General features: G+C 34.4%; 1 protein-coding gene across 2 annotated transcripts in view; it reads left to right on the top strand.

Annotated features, from left to right (window-relative positions):
* CRIM1 (cysteine rich transmembrane BMP regulator 1) overlaps nt 1-21,562 on the top strand; it is a 169,959-nt gene that overhangs the window by 132,078 nt on the left and 16,319 nt on the right. For both annotated transcript variants that reach the window (XM_064648598.1, XM_064648597.1), the window contains 4 exons: nt 1,413-1,541; nt 12,014-12,170; nt 17,020-17,141; nt 21,051-21,260. In XM_064648598.1, coding sequence (XP_064504668.1) covers nt 1,413-1,541; nt 12,014-12,170; nt 17,020-17,141; nt 21,051-21,260 — 618 coding nt within the window. The remainder of the gene's footprint in view (nt 1-1,412; nt 1,542-12,013; nt 12,171-17,019; nt 17,142-21,050; nt 21,261-21,562) is intronic.

The raw sequence follows: 21,562 nt of genomic DNA, 5'->3' as shown, positions 1-21,562 counted from the left end.
TGAAAACAGAAAAGCTCATTCTTGTAATAGGATAATTTTCACTTGACTGGAAGACATGGGTGCAAAATCTGCCTGCTGGCCATGGAACCAATAGGCACAGAAATTAGTATTTTGGTTATCAGTGTATACATCTAACAGCTTAATCAATGCTGAGTAATATTTTACCCTTATTCTGGCAATAAAGACCATCTGCCTATAAGTAAGAATGGCAAAATCTGTTGTTTGAGGATGAGAGATGGGAAGATGTGGCCACTTCCAGTCCATATCATTTTCACAATTTAGCAGTACATACACTGAATTTTTTTTAAATTAATTTCCTGTAAGTCTCCATTTCTTAAGATGAGGAGACAAGATACACTCAATTGAAACAGTGAAATGAAAGCTCATAGTTCTTTAAAGTCTTGCAATTTTTTTCAAGAATACTTTTTATAATGTTAATAATGCTCATAACTATAAATTCGTTGGTTCTTCATTGCCTGAGTTCTGTGAAAAACACAAGCTAAACAAAATTAGTCTTGCAGAGTAAAAATTCATTCAGAAAAGAGGTGTTTCATTCCTTCTGTATCCTGTTTTGTGATAGTAGTTTTGAAGTTCCTTGTTATTTCCATAAGTCTTTGGGCTTTTGTTCTAACAACTTTGTATACTAGAACACATTAATATTTCTGGCTGCCCAGTGTATCAAAACAAATTTCATACTCCAACATATTTAAATGGTGTCAAAAAGTAAGTATTATACTGTTTGTAAGTAACTTCTAATTGGCAATAATATCCTCAACTTGAAAAACATAATCTGGTACTGCAAAGTATACTGTAAGAAGTGATGTTTTTGATGAATAGACGTGTTGAATGGTTTCCAGAGATCTTTCACATGCAGTGAATCTTACATTCCCTTTTGGTATTCAGATTCTCTTCTGCTATAAATTTCATTAGAAGTGATCTTATTCACACAGAGAACAATTTGGCTACTGAGTCATGTGTTTTGATGTAAAGCTTGGTAGTATCAATCAACTGAGCTTCAGAGGAAGCTCTTTTCGGTTTCTAAAGCAAAAAAAGCTGCATGAAGTTTTTATTAAATACTGTTGGAGAAAAGTGGGCAAAATAAATATTTTACACTTAGTTTCAAACTGCATATGCAGGAAAGCTGATTTCATAGTGAGAAAAAAGAAAGGTAGTATTTCTTTCCAGTTTCAATACTTCAAAAATTTTCTGCAGCTTCATATTCTTTGTGTTGAGTGTACATCACTTCAAAACAAAGTCTTTTGCTTTTATTGTTTCAGAAGTACCAAGAGTATTCATCAGAAACAAAATTAAATAAAACTATTCACTACTGCTTTGTGTATGGATTTTTGTGAACTTAATTAAAATATTCGAGGAATTTCAAATTTATTTGTTTTATTTTTTCTTACCCCCAGAACCAACTTATATCACAATAGGTCCACCCACCTGTGAGGCTTTGGTGAACTGCACTTTGACTGAAAAAGACTGTATCTATAGCTTCAAGCTGGACCAAAATGGTTGTCGCATTTGTCAGTGCAAAACCAGTGAGTATGCAAAAATAGGTGGCTCCTACCTTTTATTTCAAGCTGTATGTAAAAATGCTAGTATGCTGGGTTTTTCCATTCGTAATGTTGACTATATGTTGTGTTAGTATGTGCGTGCTTTAAAGTTACTCATCTGTAAAGAACAGGCTCCTGATTTCTGGCATTGCTTACTTGCTTAAAATTTGTTTGGAGGAAAACATGTAATGTTTGACTTAAGGTAAAAAATTAGCAGCTGGGTAGAAAAGGTAATAATCTGGCACTTAATATTCATTCAGACTCTGAGAAGTCTAGTCAGACTTCCACATTTCATTTTCCTCTGTGTATGTAAAGAATTTCAAGAGCATCTAGGTTTGTGCACTTCAGAAACTTCTATTGCTAAACAGCCTATTTTCAACTTAGTTTTTTCATCAAAACTTAGATTTTGAGGATAAATGTTTGAAAAGTATATACGGGGGGTTTGTTTCTATAACATATGTTTATATTATATACATATATCTTCAGTTAACATTTATGTAGGTTTTAACATTTAACATTTCCTCAAGGAAAATTATTGTGCCTTGTGAGAACTTTGTGTGTATCAGCAAAAATGTATTTTCTGTTTGTGTTTCCTTAAAAGTTCAATATTTTTGGAAGAAATATAAAGAAATATCAGGTTGGTTTTTGGAATTGACCAACAAAGGACACCTGTGGAGTACTAATCTTAGCTGCCAACCCAACCTAGGAGTGGATTTAAACTCTCTTTCTAATGTTATTGTAATTTTGCAGCTTTCTCGTGGCATCTAAGGTTTACACAACTAAAGTATTACTCCATTCCCTTCCTTTGATTTCAGTCCACCCGTTCGCAGCCACTTTCTAAACCAGTATGACTATTTTAGGGGTCCCCAGTAGATATGGTCGAAAGAAAACTCTTAATTGGTAGAAACTAAAGAGTTTTAAGATTGGATTAGTGCTCTGCTAAAGGAGCAAAAAAACGGGTGTCCTGGCTTTTTTTTTTTTCCCCTGGGGAAATATGCATTTTTTAATTCCGTAAGGTAAAGGAGAAGACATCTTAATAAAACTAAATATGTGGTAAGCAATAACGTTATCATGGTAATACAGAAATATTACTTTTGATAAGTTGTATTTGTGGAAGGATGACTTTCCATATATTACATCCAAGCTGTCTTGAATTACATGCCTTACTTAGTTCTTCTGAAGGACAAAATTAGAAATGTTTAGTTCTGCTTTTAATACGGTAATTTGATTTTCCTTCTCCTTATATTATTACTAAATTGACTGGGGAGTTTGACACAAACAAGATGGACATAGTTGGCAAATTTCATCATCTGTACCTGTGTGCAGTCCTTTCTTCCAGTTTGGTGCACAAGAGACACATCACTCTAAAGGATCATTTCTTTTTATCCTAGATTACCTGGCTGCACACATACACATACCCCATCCCAGGAAATTTCTGTTCTTGCTTGGAGTATTTCTGATTAAATAGTGCCTAAGAACCTATTCAAGAGAATTTTTTTCTTGCTAGATTTGCTTGAAATTATTTTCATGGTACAGTAGCAAACTATCTGGAACAAGCTTAATAGTATCATTTGTCTGTCATCTTTCTTTTTGGTTAAATAATGTGACTAGTAGATTGCTTAAAAATCTCAGTCACTGAGCAAAGGGAAACCTTTGTTTTCTAAAGAAGTGAAAATAATAGCTTGGAAGTCTTCATCATTCAGTGGTTATCAATCAGAATGACAGAAATTGAATTTTTCTGTCAAGTAATGTCTCTTGCTTGCAAGGCTCTGGACAAATGAGTGTATGAGAAATAAGAAGAAAGGAGGTTTAGGTCAACTATACTGAAAATATACTGCACTAATTCTCTGCATTTTGAGATCCTATGTCCAAACCTTTGATGTCCAAATTAGTTTAGTTGCATCTTGGCTCTCTTAAGCATGTGAGAATGTGTACTACCTTTAGCTCATGAAGACTGATGTGGACTTTTGGGAATATCACTGTCTTTATACTGCACTGACTTGTTTTTTGCTGGTCTAAGCTGCTCAACAGAGTCAGGTTTAAAGTGCCTGAGTAAAGGAATCCTCCCTACCTCTTGTTACCATCTGAAGTCATCATATCCTAATTCTACTAATCTCTTTCCAATAAAGTTTCATTTTTTACTGATTTCTCTTTAGATATCTCTGCTGAAGATTCGTTATACTTCAGTTTATTTCAGCCAAAATAAAAGCAAAATGACAAAGTGAAAAAACATAGAGTGAAGATGTAATTTTTTTCATTATTACCTTCATTTACATTCATGTATCCAGAAATAAGTACAACAGGTTTATTTGGAATAATTATATAAGTACAATATCATGAAACTTGTTTGGTGCTTTACTGTAATTTAGTTTCAAGTTTATCCAGCCTGATTCAAGCCAGCTACAGAATGAGAAGGATGAAAGAAGCAAATCATAACATTTCTAGGATATGATATCAATAGAAGTAGTTTACTTTGTCTTTTGTTCTTCTTCCTGTTTTTGCAGTGAATGCAAAAACATGCTGGAGCAGCACACACTAAAAACATACATGCTGTAAAGTAAAATAAAATAAAATATTAAAAAAAAAATAACAAAACCAGACCACAGTCATAAGAAAAGGGAGCAAAAAACTATATTGAGCAAAGAGTGAGCATAGATAGATATGGGGAAGAAAGTTCCAATGAGTAGAGATGGAACCACAAAAGATGAGGGAGAAAGAATGATCATACTGACCAGAAGCACATATAAGCCAAAGCAGCAGTACAGGACAGTAAAAGGTAAAAAGTATAATTGAGGATTTAGTAAGAACCACTGCAAATACCAAGAATAAAACTTAAACAAGTAGAAAAACATGAAATACATTAAAAAAATTATATAAGATGATACAAGAACAAAAAAACAGTAAATAAGAAAAAAATTGGGGTTTGTAGTTTGCAAGTGATTGCTTTTTGTGTGTCTAGGCCTTTGCTTTCATAGGGAGAACTGGAGTGGATCAAAGTCTTTTGGAGAAGGAGTACATTCGGAGGAGTCTTTGTGGAAGACCAGTGATTGTTTCTGAGGCAGGACTCTTGTTGCTCCAAGGAAGACTAATGGTCAATTGAATAATGCCTGCTGGTTGCAGTAATAGAGGATTTAAAATCTTGTAGTTGCTGCTGGACGTTGTCATTTTTCAGTGAGAGTCTGAAGTCAGGGCCTTGTCTATTCCCCGTATAAGATTAATGGAAAAGAAAAAGCCTTTAAAATCTCTCCTGCTACTGAGACTACAGTGATTTACCCCAAATGAATTGAATGTGAAGTACTCTTCAGGGTATAACTCTGAGCTTGTATGACTTTAGTATTTTTTTAACTTTTCAGATCTTACTAAAATTGAATTGGAGTGCTGCTGTCAATTTTAAAAATTTGTTGCTTCATTTAGAAGGCTTACCTTTGCAGTTCTAAGATGCAACTGTCATCCAGTTTCATTAATTCCAGACTGCTTATGGAGAGATGGAGTTGTAGAAGGCTGAGATGAGTCATTTTCCCTGGACATTATAATGCATCATCATCCACTTTGTGTCATGGTCTCTTTCATCTGTCCAAGCAAACCATTCAATAACTACTCAAAAATTAGAAATCTTTGTATATTATGTGTTTGCACAGTTCTCTAGGCATGATACCACCCTTTCCCCGAAGCAGGTTCTAGCTATATATGCAGAAATATTTTTTTCAGAAGAGTGTTAATACCTTTTCCTTAAATGAGAAGAAAATGTTTGCTACTATGGAGTTAAAAAGGAGGTGTTATCATTCACTCTATACTAGCACACACCTGAAGCATGGTCTTCAATATTCTGGCAAGTTACACCATCTCCCTCTATAGGTGATGAAGCAGAATGAAATTCCAGCATTGACTTTGGGTTTGGCAATGTGGGACTTCATTTAGTTGTGTAGACATTCAAAGGCAGGATTGGAAGTTTTGACAAAAGGTAGGTAGGTGCATCCACATTTTTCTATTTTAGTATTCATTATCTTCCAGTGTTAGTTTGATTTAGTAACAAATTCCATAGAAAATAAAAATTATAAAATAAAACGTAGTCCAGGTAGTCTCCCTTAGTGCAAGGAGAGTGCATCCTGGATTTTTTGAATAATTTTGTAGATAGTAAAAGGATGTCTTATTCTTCTACAGTAATGTGAAAGGGAATAGCTATTCCATATTAGACCTCATTTAATGAAATACAGCCATGGAAAATTTGGGATGAAGCATGTTTCCTAAAAATTTAAGGCTTAGGTCAGAAAAAAAGTACATGCTGTAAGTAGAATAGAAATATTAACTCTTAAGTACACATGTGCAAGATAGTAGAAGTGCTCCCTGAAGAGGATTGAATTACGATGAACTATTCATGCCAAATAAATATTACCTGTCTTCTCATTAGAATAAAAGTCTTTAGCAGGATCTCTGAAAATTACAATATACTGGGTTTAGTAATGCTTTAGTACAGTAAGAGTAGATAAGAACTTCACTTGACATGTGAAAGGGAAAAAAAACCCACAAATCCAATAAGCTTGAAGCTTGATCATTCTCCAGTAATTCCACCTTTGAGATATCACTGCTACAATTCCATTTTCATGAATTCATGTATTGTATGTGAATCCTAGAGTTGTTTAGACCAAGTATTCAAGCCATTAATTTGCCTCAACGGACTCATGAGATGATTTTTTTAAACAGGGTTTTCTAGCATCACAGCGCCCAGTCCCTTGATTTTTATCCAGCTTTTGTGAATCGTGAGTTAATTCTAACAAAAGGAGGGAGGGTTAGTGTGGATCTGTGGAGGCAATATATTCAGAGAATTCCAGTTACTGATAAGTAACCTAGTTTTCTCCTTCATAAATTTGCCTCCCCAGATCCCCACCCCCGAAGATTAACCAGCAGTAGCAATCCACACCGAGAGGACGGCTGAGGAGTGCTTAATTATAAAGGTACTGTGAAACAGTTCTCCTGATATGACCTATCCTCAGCGTCAAGAAAATAATGCTGGTAAAGGTATGTAGCTAGCTTTGTGTAGCCACACTACAAATTTTCAGAAATGGACACCAGCCTGAGCCAAGTTGAAATACTTGTCACATATCTAGTTATATTCTTTGGCAGTTATTTTTTCTTCTGTGAATTAGAGGACTAAAAAAAGCAAGCTAAAAGTATTTCAACGTGGAATGCATTTTCAAAAGTTTTTAGAGTAAGATGACTTTCAGTCTTTGCAGTACAAATATCAGTGTGTCCATACGTAAAATAATATATTGGAGAAACATAAATATCCCAGTTTAAGAGCTTAAAGTTTTTTATATACCGTACATTTGTTAGAAGAAATAAAGTCTTTTTTAAAATAAGAGCTGGAATTACAATCAAGCTATTGTAAGTTCAAACAGAAGATATTTTTTGAGCTAAACATGCAATTCATGGAATTGAAATTTTTTTTGCTTTTCAGTTTGGTTTTTGGGCAATATTTTATAACACTCCTGTTATTCATAGGTGTGAGGTAGGGATGTGAGCACTCTGAAACCAGGAATAAGTTATGCATCCAGTGGTTTGAATTTAGGCCAAAGACTTGTGATTCCTTTTGAGATACATTGCTTGTGAGATACCATACTAATGGAGAGGTTGTGTTGTATCTGAAATATTTCGCTGTTAAGTGAATTATCCCAAATGTTAAGATTGCTACCATTGCATATGATGGGACAGAATGTTGCTGTCATCTTGTTTGTGAGGTAGGCCCTGGACTATAGTAGGTTACATCTGTATATCAGCTGCTCTTACGTGCTGATTTTTGAACATATTTTTCTTTCCTTCAGCAGCCATATCTTGGTAATCATCTCTTCTTAAGGCAAGACTTTCTTCTGCAGAAAGGGTTGTCCCATCCCCCATGTCCCAGACAGATTCCCCTTAAAAAGTGTCATGCTCTTCTGAAACTCTAATATTAGTTTATTGTAATCTGCATGTATGAAATTGTCTGTAAGTGGGGGAAAGAAATCACTGTATTTAAAAGGAGTTTATGGACAATGGTGACCAGGCTTAAAAACCTTGCCAATATCTGTATGTTAATAATTCACAAATATGGTTGGCGCTTTTTTTTTTTTTTGAAGACCAATTCATCCTCAGTGTTCTTTCTACTTGTATTTTTTTCCAACAGCATTATATTAAATTGATCCAAATTAATCCAATAACTTGAAATTCCCATATTTGAGTCAGCATACAGTGTGTTAATTTGTTGCAACTACAGAACAAAGTATTTGCTATAACTACAGTCTTTAGGGGGCTGAAAGTCTGTAAGCAATAGCTTTTGCCAGTGTAGAGAGGAGTAGTGAAGACTGAACTACCAGCTGGACTTGTTGGTAACTGACTTTTGCAGTCGTGGTTGCACATGGCAAAGAAAACTGCATGGTCATGTCATGTGGGCTGGGTTCACTGCTAGAAGTATTCAGTGCATGTTTGTCCTCAAGTGAGTATCAGTTCCTAGCAGGAGACTATTTAATAATGTCACTGGTTGAGGACAAACAGCCTTTCCATGATTGTTCTAGCCATCTACTCTACATAATTATTTCAGCATTTTATGTGGTATTTCAGCTAAGGTCTGTCCTCACATTAAAAAGCTAAGTGTTGTAAAAATATGGTTCTGTTAGCCTGAGATATTCAGGAACACATTCATCTTTTTCTAAAGTCATATCATGTCAGTATCGTTCTGAGATCAACAAATATCCTGCCTCTGAACTCTGAGATTGTCACATAAATCCTTGTTTATTCTTATGGATGGCACAACCTTGTATGTTTGCAGTATTACATTTCACCACAATATTACTTTATTCCCCTAAGCCCTCCTTACTACCTTGTTTAGATGGATTATTTTCTTTATTGAAATTACCTCATTGACATTTCATGTTTCATAAGAAAAATTAATGAACAGGTTTCTACAAATCATGTTTCCCTAAGCAGCCCAATGAGAAACGTTTTCTCTTTAATTGATTTCCTATTGATCATTTTATTTCTGTTTTATCTACCTTTTATCTAGCCATCAGTTTAGCTCCCTAGGTGATGTCACTATAACTAATCAGTCAGAAAAAAAGCAAAAAAAAGCTTATACTGTGTGATCAGAAGCTTGATCCCATTCTGCTAGAGCTGCAGTGATGTGCAAGTGTATAATGCATTTCTGTCAAACTCTAAACAATAGTTTTCTTCTGCATTGGCTTATTAAATGTTTCCTGTCCCCTCATTTCAGCCTGTCTGATTGCCCTTATATACTTTTGAAGCAGTTATTAGGCCAGTTAGGGCTGGATCTCTTCTCTGCAAATACATTCCATTATTTGGGATTCAGTTTGCTTATGAAATCTGTCTAAGCAGAGATAGAAAACACTCTCAAACAAGGAACCTCATAACATTTTGCCATAATAAATTTCCTCAGTTCATTGCAGTTGACTTTCATGAGCTAGTTCCCCTTGTTCTTCAGTATTTGTCACTTGAAATGCAAAATCTTTGCAAAAAATTTGCTTTTACTTATGGTTTCTTAATGAATTTATGATTATGTTAGTAATTATTAATTTAAAGCTATAGGTAAGGGTATAGAAAAACTTTCAGGATGGCAGTTGTGTATACTGAATTTGATCCACATGTGAATATTTGTTTACAATCTTTTTCTCTTTTTCTTCTTTCTCTGATAGCTGACTCCGCTTTGTGACATTGATTGTTCACTTCATTTTCTCAAAAAAATACCTGCCTTAAAATGCTGGACAAGGCTTTTCAATAACCTTGTGCAACAGACATAAACTGTGTATGTGTACCAGATGGTACTTCATTTTGACACTGCCTGTAGTTGTCATGTTTTTAATAATGTTTCAGTAGGAAAAATTTATGTGGTTAGATGTAAAGTCAGAAAGCAGACCAGAATTCACTACATTTCTTCATAGTGATTTTTTTTTCCAAAAACTATTGAAAATCTATTTCCGTATCTTGTACTCTCATACTGTCAGAAATTTAAGTGTGATAACATATTAATTTCATTAAAAAACATCCTCTCAGAAACCATAATTTTTTAGCACCTTATTAGAAGGACTGTCAGCAGAGGTCTCTGGAGATTCTTCTGATTACTTCATGTAGCATTAACATAACACTAGTAATTTCATACCTGAACTGTTCATAACTGAAGAGTTGTCTGCATTGACTTCAGCCAACTTTCCCTTTATGTTTGACATAGCCAGATTTTTGATGATTTTTCATGTGCTCTCCACTGTCTGTTCCTGAGAGGCTGGTTGGTGGTTATTAGTTATCCATCCCAGGGCTCTGAAGAGCTTTTCTTTCTTGACCACTTGCAAAGTGAAAATTCTTTTGAGGATAATCACTGTGTAAAGGATTAAGAAAGGAAGATATTACCTCAAGACTGGATCTTCTGGTTAGTATGTCAGCAGAGTATTTGAGTTTTAAGTATATTTAACATCATAAGCTACTTGGGATGAGACACTGTCTTCCTGCTTGTGTAGCACTATCCTAGTCACCTTGACCCTTTTAAGAAAGTATATTAACTTTTCACGTAACAAACTTGTTTCACATTTCTGAAAAGCAGTTTCACTAACCAAATGAAAGCAGAAGAATGAAAACAAATATATATTTGGCTGTGGGATTCTGAGGCATCATTATTTTGCCATCTGCTATAACTTCATAGTCAAACTTGGGTGTTGCACTTCGGTAGCTCTCCTGAGCAGATAATCTGGAGACAAATAAGATAAAGAAATATGACAACTAAAAAAGATGTTCTAGTTGTTTCTGGTTTTTTAGATATTTTTTAAAATTGTTATTTCCAGCTCTTTCACATTTTTAAGATTCCTATTCGTTTCTGCTATGCCTTTGCATCTGTACCTTCTTGTTTGATAGCCTGTCTTCATGAGCCTGATGTTTATGGACAGCCACCTAAACATTTCCTCTCCATGACAAAGTATGCTTCAAAAAATGAATGGTTCTGATTGATTCTGCTTGTGCGATTCCAGGATTATTCACCAATCAGTTTGAGTATCTGCACAAGATATCATAACTTAAATTATATCCAAATTTATAACTGAACTTAATTCTTTTTGGAGATTTTCCAGTGTACTTTTCCATACATTCTTCATGAAGTTCAAGCCTAGCTTTAAAAATTATGACTGCCTTATAAAGTCTTGCATAATGAGAAGTTTAGTTACTTATTATTGCTGTATGCTGCAAGGCAATAATTCTGTACAAACATTCTAATATAAATCTCATAAATGCAAAAGAAATTCTCATTATTTTAACTTGCTTCAAGGAAATTCTTTGTATTAGACATACATCACTCTTTACCAGAGAAAATACCAAAGTTTCCTCTGCATTATAATGTTTTAAAATCAGCATTAGTGGCTACATATTAAAAAAAATCTAGTATTTTTGATAGATCAGCCTTGACTTAATCCTTCAGAAACATGTGAAAGTTCATGAAGATCTTTGTATGTGTGTTTCTGTCTGAATAAAGCAAGAACCTGAGATAAGGGTTACCGTTGCTGTGGAAAGGTTAGATCTGACTGAGAGTAAATGCTTAAGTCTTGTGGCATCGATACTCTGCTTACACACACAATCTCCAGAGGTTAGGAAAGGATCTGGCATTTTTCTGTATTCTAAATGGCAAATAAAACCCCCAAACTTGCACCCTTTTTGCTTCAGACACCAAATTTGCATAAAAATGGAGAGGTGAGAGCCTTGAACCTGATGATATTCATCCTACTTAAACTGAGAACTGTTGTTTGGGATAATGAGGCTCTTATGTTGTATTGCACTTGTATGCCCAAATTCCACTGCAGAAGTAGGCAGTGAATTTGCCAGTTTTCTCCAAAGCTTTGGTCTCATTCTGAGATGGTAAAAAGCATGCCTTCTTTAACAAATGAGCATTAATCTAATAGAAAAAATAAGGAAACGCTTGGCTTAGCCACATCAGGTTAAGTCTTTATTTTGCAGCCTTAAATGCAACATTACAAAAACAGAAGAGAAGACATTAAAGTAAAGCTAAGATTCCTTCTGTGGTCTGCCTTCAGTATATTAAAGTATGTTAAAAATGTGAAGATTATCTTTACATTTCAGACTCACAGAAGTAAGAAACAGAATAAGTAATGTACTGATCTCTACTTTGGAAAAACCTTAAATGTCCATATCCCTAAAGAGGTCTCCATCTATTAATAAAATCATGTTAGCTTATGGTACCAGGTGGTACTCCCAGGTTCCTGACAGAAACTGAAGAAATTCTGTGCTGTCTGCTCATGCAGGTTGGGTCATTACTAGAGAATTCTGTTAAATATTTTAAAAACAGAAGAGTCTGAAGCTAAGGCTTACCAGTACTAAAAAAGTTATGAAATAAAAGGGAACAGAAGATTTAGTCTGCTAAAGATGTGTTTGATATAAACAGTTTTCATGTTGTGATAACCTGTATGTGTCCTTCGCAGGGGAGGAGCTGTGCACCGGCCTCATTTCGGGTTGTTCCTTGGACTGTTCCTTCGGCTTCCAGACTGACATCCACAACTGTGAGATCTGTCAGTGCCGACCACGGCCTAAGAAGTGCAAACCCATTGTATGTGACAAGTACTGTCCCTTTGGATACTTGTACGTATTCTGATTCTGAAAAGTGTATTTAATACAATCCCTGTCCATACTGAAAATATGCAAAAATCCAGGCATATGTACTTGTGTTTACTTTGTGGCAAAGCAGGGGGAAATGCGGGAAAATAGATATGTTGTTACTTGATGTGAGATTACAGTGTTCTTCAAAATGGATTTTGATCAACATGTTAAGAAACAGCAACTCAAAGAACAGCAGCAGATTATAAAAGCAAAGAAGTGCTTCAATTTTTTGAAGAATTTGATAAACAAGATGAGAAAGCTACTTACAAGTAATGTCTCTTGCACATAGCTTTTTAAAATTCTGTTTGCATGCTTTGATAACCTTTCATTTTATAGCCCATTTATTTTATTCAAATTATTATCTAATATTTCAAGTTTCTTTTAATGTTGATATGACAGCATAACTAATTTTAATGAGACATTTCTGATAATTACTTTACAGAATTTGTGAAGAACAGTGCTATCTCTTATCTAAGTTTTTGTAAATGTGTTCAAAACCTGTATTTGTGGTGGAGTTCTTTCTCCATAAAAGTAGATATTTGTGGTATTTATTAGACTGTGGAGTAGGTGATGAAAACTGAGCAGATCTTTTGTCCCAGAAATTTCTTAGTGGTTAGTCTGGTACCTTAATAACAGTTTAATTTCTACCTCATGATAGGAGATCTTCAGATGATGTTCATATGCAATTTATTTCTTTAGGATTTTTAATGAAGTTGACTATATTTGCAGCTCCTAGTGTGATACTAATACTCCTTTAATTTCTGATTCATTTCAGAGTTCTGTTTAACCCTTGTTCATAATTCATAATTATGCAATTCATAATCGCAGCAGGTTTTTATAATGGCAGTCTTTTGTGTAGTGTGTCCTTCTTAGTACACTGAGTAGTAGATGAGAGAGGAAAAGCAAGAATTTTGAAGAGTTAATAAAGTTGTTTTCAGTCATGTTGACTTGAAGAGTAACTGAGAGTTATTTTTAGTTTCTCAAGTGACAGAAAGGAGAGCAGGAGGGAAGTTCAAGAAAAGCAGTGTCAGTTTTGTCTTCCCAGGACTTTTGCCCAGTGGCTTCAAAGGCAAGGATGGCTGAAGATGGGTAGCAGAACAAGAGAAACCTGGAAGACTGAGCAGAAATAATGTCTGGTTAGCTGTCTCAGTTTTTTAGAGAGGATAACATTGCTTCCGTTAAGTATCAAAGGAGTGAAGTCAATTAAAACAAGTACAAAGCATGCAAAATGGTTTAAAAATATCCAGGGAGAGTGAAGTTTGAGCCATGCCAGTGAACAGGCACAAAATACAGGTCTCTTAAAGCTGGAAGACAAAGAGACAAATGGTGTTGAGGTGTCTGAAACTGAGGGAACTTCACAATGGAATCAGCAGGAAGGGCGGCTGGAATAAAACAACAGCAATAAAGAAATACAACTTACAACTGTATTCAAGAATTTACTCGAAATCGCCATATAATCCTCTTATGCTCTAACTATTTCATAAGGGGCAGTGAAATCCTTTGCACTAGCTTAAATTTGATTTTGAACTTTGGCAAAGAAAAGAGAAAAAAATCTGAATAATAGCCATCATAATATATTTAATTGCTATTTGCAGCAAAGATGGAATCCATTTTTTTTTTCCAGAACATCATCAGTAGCTAGTACAGGATGTGAGTTCAGTAGTCTCCAGACTGTTTTTGTGAACATATATTTTTATTTCTGCTTTGTATTTGTGTTTTAAAAATTAATGTCTGTTAAAATTGTTTTGTATAAACTGATATATCAGCAGATTAATCAGATGTGATATTTAAAGAGTGCACTAAGGCTGGTAGATTTTGGAGTTTATACTGCTTCCATATCATAGCTCTTAATTTATTGCCTGTACCAAGGTCAATAACTTAAAGCTATCAGGACAGAGTCTGAGAAGACTGCTTTCATCCACGTGCTCAAGGACGTGAATGTTTTTGCATAAGCTGGTATGAACTCCAGAATTTTTTATAGTTTACTTAGTGTGATTGAGTATTGTTCTGTTTGAAAAGGAAACCTTTTTTTAGTTTTAATATTACAAGTGCATAAATAAATTGTTATTTTCAAGGCCACTTGCTTTAGACTGTTCAAAAGTTATGAGAAAAACATTGAGTAAGGTCTATTTAATGTCTTTTGTCGTTGTGTTTTTTGACTTATACTGACATACCTTGAATATGTTCTTAAAACAAATTCTATGTGTTTTCTTTCCATTCTTTGACTCCACTCTATTTTTTGACTTTTCTGTGGTGTCTAAAGCAATCCAGTTTGTTTCTCCTTTTGATTTCTTTCAATTTACTACTGCTGGTTTTCTTTCCTGGGAATCCTAGTGTAGATGTCACACTAAATTGTTAAAAATATTTTTTTTCAGCTGATAAGGACTATTCTGAACTATATTTAGCAAAGTCATTTACTATTAATCAGATTAAGGTTAAAAAGCATAGATATTGAATCTTGCAGTTTGCTGCTATTCGTTTGATGTCCTAGACACGATAGAATGACACCTTGATCAGACATGGACTCACAGAGTATCAGATCTGACACTGACTCACTGAGTATCACATCTGGACCATTTAATAACTTGCCCAGGCATTCCCAGTCTCAGACATGCTGTCTGCCTCATTCAGGGGAGTTGTGGGAGTTTGGTGAAAACATCACACAGGTCAGGACTTCTCCACAGGCTAGCACTAAACACACAGTTTATCTATAAATAGAAAGCATTTAAAAAAAAAAAAGCGTTCAGCCTCTTACACTGTATCTTGTAAAGAGCAGTAATTTTAGTCTATAGTATCATGCATTTAGTATACTGATGTACAGAGGAAAATTACAGATTTCTGTGTGTGTTTTCTGTATTTAAGTAAGCTGAAACACTTTTTTTTTAACTAAAGTGTGCACAAAACATTTTTATTAGAAAATCTATGAGAACTGTATAGTAAAAGCATTTTAGAAATGACAGCACATTTTAATGGGCATAGTATGGTAGTTGTGAGTAAGATAAAGATATTTTAAAAATGCATTGATGCCAAGCTGATGCCAGTGTTCTCAGGAACCCTGTCTTTGGGATAAACTTCCCCATATATTTTTGTACACCTGAAAAAAATTTGAACTTTAAACTCTTTTAAGCTAATTGGAAAATAGTCTTCAATTTAAATTCTGGGTTTACATGTAGAATGTAAGTTATGCACAATGCTTGGCTAGTATTTGTAAAATGATGAATGTTTAATGAAGTCTTCAGATAATTTAATTTTTTAAAAATTGGAAGTGAGCACCCTAATCTTGTCATTCTTTACAAAATACATGAGTAATTGAACCGAATGAAATTAAACATTTAAAGATAACTATGTATGGAACTGTTTGTAGGATACAGGGCTAAAATTGTGGCAAGAACTACTTTAGGATCATTTCACTTCAAGTCTTACTTTGGTGCTAAAATTATTTAGATTTGCAGTTGTATAGTACATGTGTTCAGTATAGTTCTACTGTGCCAAATTCTTTTTTAAAATGATGTGCTGTATTTTAATGTTAACATCATAACAAGCCTGTTATGATCATTAAAAACATGGGATGTAATGGAAGACAAATTTCTATTTTAATGTAAAGCTTCAGTCACAAATAGGAGACGACAGAAAAGTTAAAAGAAAAGTATATTAGAGAGTTAAAAGTTAAGGAGTAATCATCATGTTTGTGATTTTTTTTTTTTAAGATTGTCAAAGGTTAGCAACTGGAAGTACTGAGGTTGTGCATCTTGAAAAAAACCAAAACTTTTCATAATTGTCTGAAAAAAAACTGCTGAAGAGCTCACTGGTTTAAAATTTTACATATTAATGGAAAGAAGCATTCCTTTTGATGGAATAGGAAGACAGAATGTCTTTCATTCTCCATCCTGCTGTGTGACGATTTGTTGTTCTCAGCCTTCTAACGAAAAATTAAATAAAGCTTTCTAGAGTTTGAAGTTAGGCTTTCTAGAGATCTATATAATTTATTTCTCCTCTATCCTTCTAGATCATGTTCTGTAACTTCCCATGTCTTTTCTTTGTTTAGTACATCTGTGCCTAGAGTTTGAATGGTATTTTCTGTCTTCCTGTAAAAAAGGCAAGGAAATATTCAATATGGGATCCTCTAAAGCAGCATGTTTATGGTGCTGTGAAAAGGTGCTGTTAGGTGGTGCTCTAGACTCCTGCCTAGCTTCACCAGGAAGCTTTGGAAGCATTTGAGTTCTTGATTCTCTGTACTCTGTTTCCTGAAAATTTCTCTAGTTTTACTATTTCAAAACGTGTTGTGTGTTTGCTACTATTTATATGGGTTACTGGCATTCTATGTGCTAGTTCTCACGTGAGCTTTTTGTCTGCTTATTTAACACTTCTGGAAATCTCTCTATAGTTTTAATATACAAGATAGGAAATCTACTCTAAGTTACTTGTTGGAGGAAAAAATTTAACACTGATTTGTGTTATAAAAATGTAATAAATATAACAGAATCCTAGCTACTCCTTCGATATCTTCACAGTTGTAGAAGGTTTTTTTTTGCATTTTTTCGCTTGAAAAAAGAATGGATCATCAAAAGCAGTCATAAGCCCATACATCTGTATTATCTGCTGTGGCTTGAAAGTGCAAATGCACAGATTTTGCCATTCATGTGGAAAGAGCACATGCCAGGTTTGGAGACCTGTACCTCCCATAGAACCACAGAATCTAAGGGTGACAATTAACAATAATTTTCTTTAATTATCAGTCACTTTTTTAGGGGATGCTTTTGCTTTAAAGATCATGACATGTAGATATTTAAAGTGTCTTGCTGACCTTTTACAAATTATTTTGGTCATCTAGGAAGAACAAGCATGGCTGTGAAATCTGTCGATGTAAGAAATGCCCGGACCTGCCTTGTGGTAAAATCTGTCCAATGGGCTTCCAGCAGAACAGTCACGGCTGTGTTATCTGCAAGTGTAGAGGTACGTGCAAGAGCATTACCACCTCTAATTACAACTTGTTTTCAAAGCAGTTGGAAAACAGAGCAAAAGAAAAGGAATACTGCACAGAATATGTACAAATTGAAATATGGTAACTGGTGGGGGAGTTGGTTCTACATTGCTCAAAGGATTGTATTGTTTTGATGGTGTTTGTTATTATCTGTGTGCATCTTGGCTTCAGCAGAAAGCCTCAGCTCTGCTTTCATCTCCCATTAAAAAGTCACAAAAAATTTGTTATCATTAATAAAAATTGGATCAGGCTCTTAATAAGCAACTGCTAGAAATAAGCTAGTCGAAGGCTTTTTTTTTCAGCAGTGATGTTCTTCTTGGCTTCTTCACCATTATCTTTTTTTACAAACAAGTTTTGGATTTGATAGATATCCTGTATATCGTCTAAAATGAGAGTGCTGTTTCTTGGACACTTTTCAAGCAATTGTAATGAACAATGAGTAGAGAGAGTTCAAGGTGGATATTGAGATCAGATGTTCATTAGTTGTCTGCTTTATATTTGTGCTGCTTTTAGCATGTCTGTTTTTTAAGATATTTTCAGATTCTGTTTTACATTAGTCTGGGTATCAGACTTCCTTCATAGCTCATCTCCATGTTTTACATGTAATAACTTTTTGTTTGTGCTCAGTCTCTTTCTGGTCCTCACTGCTCTTTCATGCTTACTTTCTTTGATTCTTACTTGTGTGCTTTGATTTATAGCTATAGTCAAGTAAGTTTGATTACTTTTCCATTGTTTTGTGTAATGACTATTCTTAACATTTTTAGCAGCTATTTCTTTTGCATTTTAAAAAATTATAAAATGTAATAGGATAAGCTATGGGAACATAGCACTGGAGGAAAGTGTATGAGTTCCTGAAGTCACTCGCCTGTAGCTGAAGGCAAACATGAAGCATATAAATCAGAAATATCCGACATTATCTTTTCTCTACATGACATTAACACTGCAAACAGTTATAACAAAACTTTAAGACTTCTAGCAAAATAAAAGTTGAAATGTTATAAATGTACTTTGCAGATATGAGAAGCAGAGAGACATTTCACTGACATAAGCTACAATATATGACTTTTACTAGAAATCAAAATTTTAAAAATTAAATAAGAAAGGGTAACTGCTGAAGGGCATTCCATTGAGATAATTCTTATCACTCAGCTTGTCATTTGTCTCCATGTTCACAATCAGAACACTTTTCTTTATTGTCATGATGCTGTGACGGAACATACGCAGTGTGTTCTCTTAGGTGTGCCATAATTGCATCCCAGACTATAAACAGATGCAATTCTTTGGTCACTAATTATGTGTATGCACACTGTGAAGTGCTTTCCTTAACAAGGGTGAATTTTAAAATAAGCACAAATAATTAGTGAAATTAACTTGATACCTCTCTAAGTATTTATTGTTGTCATGATCATAAAGATACCAAGCCATGAGAATATCATTTCAACATCATGTCATTAGCAACTTGTCAAAGAATAATTAATCACCAGTATGTTCCAGAGAAGATGTGAGTCCTTGTTAAAATTTTGACCCAAAATGCCTAAGTAAGAGGAAGGTATGGGTAAATCCTCTGCCTGTGAGTTAGTTCCACTGCCTAAATTGCTTCTGCCAGAAATAGCTTACAGCAGGATTAATAGAAGTAGGACCATAGAAGTACAGGGCTGGGGTAGTCCTTTGGAAAACTGAGAGTCCATTTCTTTGACCTGAATAAAATAGAGTCTATCTGGATAATCCTTGACAGATGTTTGTCTAAGATTTAATTTATTAAGAATCTCCACTTTCAAAAGAGAAAAAAAAAAACAAAACAATCAAATTTCTCTAAAATAATGTTTTCTTGTGGTTAGCAATATATGACATTTTTAAATAAATTTTCTAAGATTTCTGTCTCCCTTCCTACACATTGAACTGGCTACTTTTTGTCCTAAGCTTAGAAGACATATACAACAGCTAAGCACCATTCCCTTTAGAATTTTTGCAACGTTTAAGGAGCTGCAACTGGTGACTCCTAAACATTTTTTTTGACGGGGTGCATTTCTAAGTCAAATAAACCCTGTTACTATGGTTTCTCATCACTGTTCAAAAACTTGATATTGTACTTTAGCAGTGGTAAAATCTTCAAACTAGTAGAGTAGTAGTGTTGCATTTAAATTTACAGTGCTCCTGTACTGGTATCTTAGATTGAACTTGCTTGTTCTGCAACCTTAACACATTACTGACTCCTTTTTCCTTGTAAACTACTGTATCTCAGATCATTTCAACCATACCTTTAGTTAGCCAGTTATTCCCATTTTGTATTTAGACATTGGGTTTCTTCAAGTATTAGCTTTTGTACTAATTGTAATTAAAAACTGAAAAGTGAAAACAGTCTCGGTGTGTGAACTTAATTTTGAATAGTTGCCTATGTGCTTGCTGTATTTCTCCAAATTTTGGAGCATACTTTAGAATACATCAGGAAAAAAGTTTGATTACATTGGATACTTCATTTATTTAGGAAGGGGAAGGGTTTTGTCATCTAGGACTTCCCAGTGTCAATAATAATTTCAATATAGACCAGTATTCCAGTGAAATTAAGTCAAATCAGAATTTATATAATCTGATATTAAAGTATAAAAGTATAGTAACTGAATTTAAATTTTTTATAATATTTTTGTTCATGCAATAGGATGAAGACTGTTCTAAGAAACACTTTATCCTTGTGCAGCATTTATTTTTAATTCATAAAATGGTATGCTAATGTAATTTCTGTGTATTGGCTTTCTATTCTGAAAACCAGCCTCAAACTTTGTACCATCTGCTTGTTAGACCACTTTTGATAGATCTGCTGCAGCTGAAGAAGTGCTGACCTACATGTTAGTGTGTAAAAAAAACCCAAAAAAAACCCACCCCAACCAACCAATCAAAAAGCCAACAAGCAAAAAAAAAAAACAGAACAGAAAAATGGTTACTAAAATTACATATAAACATTGCTACTTTTCATACATCATCTCTTTTTTAAAGGAAAATAAAATGAGGAACTTAATACAAATAACCTTATATATATGTGTGTCAGCAGAGCATCACTGACATACCAATGAAAACAAGTCAGTTCACTGAGAAACTGATCCTAAATCCTTCATCATAATAATGATGTGGGTAGGGGAGTGTTGGGCTCTAAATTCACTCAGCTGATTAACAAGGAGTATATTGAGGCTGAATCCTGCAGCACTTAAATACCCCTTAAGATGCCAATGAGACTTTATCCTCCCTGGACCAACTGCTTGTGTGTTCCAATGGAGTGCAACAGTCCAAGCTACTGTATTCTCATCTAAGTAAAAGCTAAAAAAAATGAGGGATAAAATTCTCAAAGCAGTTCTCTTCCAAACATCTCATTTATCATAGTAATATAAACAAATAATTTCTCACAAGAAGTACTTTATGTAATATTTCCAATATCTACCTGTTAGCATTTGCTTGTAATTTTTTATCATTCGTAAGACCATCCGTAGCTCTTGTAAATGCTTTTATATTCTACTTGCTATCAGATACATTATAGAAAATCTAATATCCTGTGATATTTAAATATTTCATTTTAAATATGTTTCATGCTTTCTCCTATTTCCCTCCATTGCATTTCTCTTATTTTCTCATGTTATTTAGACAGTACTGCATTTCTGGTGATTAGTATAGGTTCAACAGAAAGAAGTCATTATATTTTCCAAGGAAATAAATTCTACTACATCCTATCATCCCCTTCAGTATACCTTTTAATTGTTTCCTGTGTGTAAATGACAGAACTTGGTCTTATATGTGCTTTAAAAATAAATGCAATCCAGGCATGAAGTTGGTGTGTTTCTTCCTAAGCAACAGATGCTTATCAGGACACCTCATTTTTCTTTGATTTTGTGCAGAGGCAACGGCTTCTCTCATGCCTCCTGTTAAAACAGGATCTTGCCTGTCGATGGATGGACGCCGACATGAGAATGAGGAGAGCTGGCACGATGGCTGCAGGGAATGTTACTGTCACAATGGACGGGAAATGTGTGCCTTGATCACCTGTCCCGTTCCTAATTGTGGCAACCCCACCATACATCCAGGGCAGTGTTGTCCATCGTGTCCAGGTAATGTGATTTCTTTTACATCCTTTGTAATCAAGTTTCATTTCACATGTGTTCTGTTTCTTAATACATGAAAATAATCTCATGCATCATTCAGTAATAGGTATAGATGAAGGTTTCTATGCACAAATATAACATGATTACTTGCTGTCGTTAAGATCTCAGTTGTGAAAAATAGGAATTTAAAAATTTAAAGCGTATACATGTTGTGGGTCCTAACTTGTTAATCTGTGACACACTGAAATCTTTAAACTAGTAAAAGTTTCTACTCTGTTATCTATGATAGCAAATATTGTAATAAGCCA

Source organism: Pseudopipra pipra, chromosome 3, assembly GCF_036250125.1.
Source record: "Pseudopipra pipra isolate bDixPip1 chromosome 3, bDixPip1.hap1, whole genome shotgun sequence".
NCBI lineage: Eukaryota > Metazoa > Chordata > Aves > Passeriformes > Pipridae > Pseudopipra > Pseudopipra pipra.
This window is presented reverse-complemented; position numbering and strand designations above follow the sequence as displayed.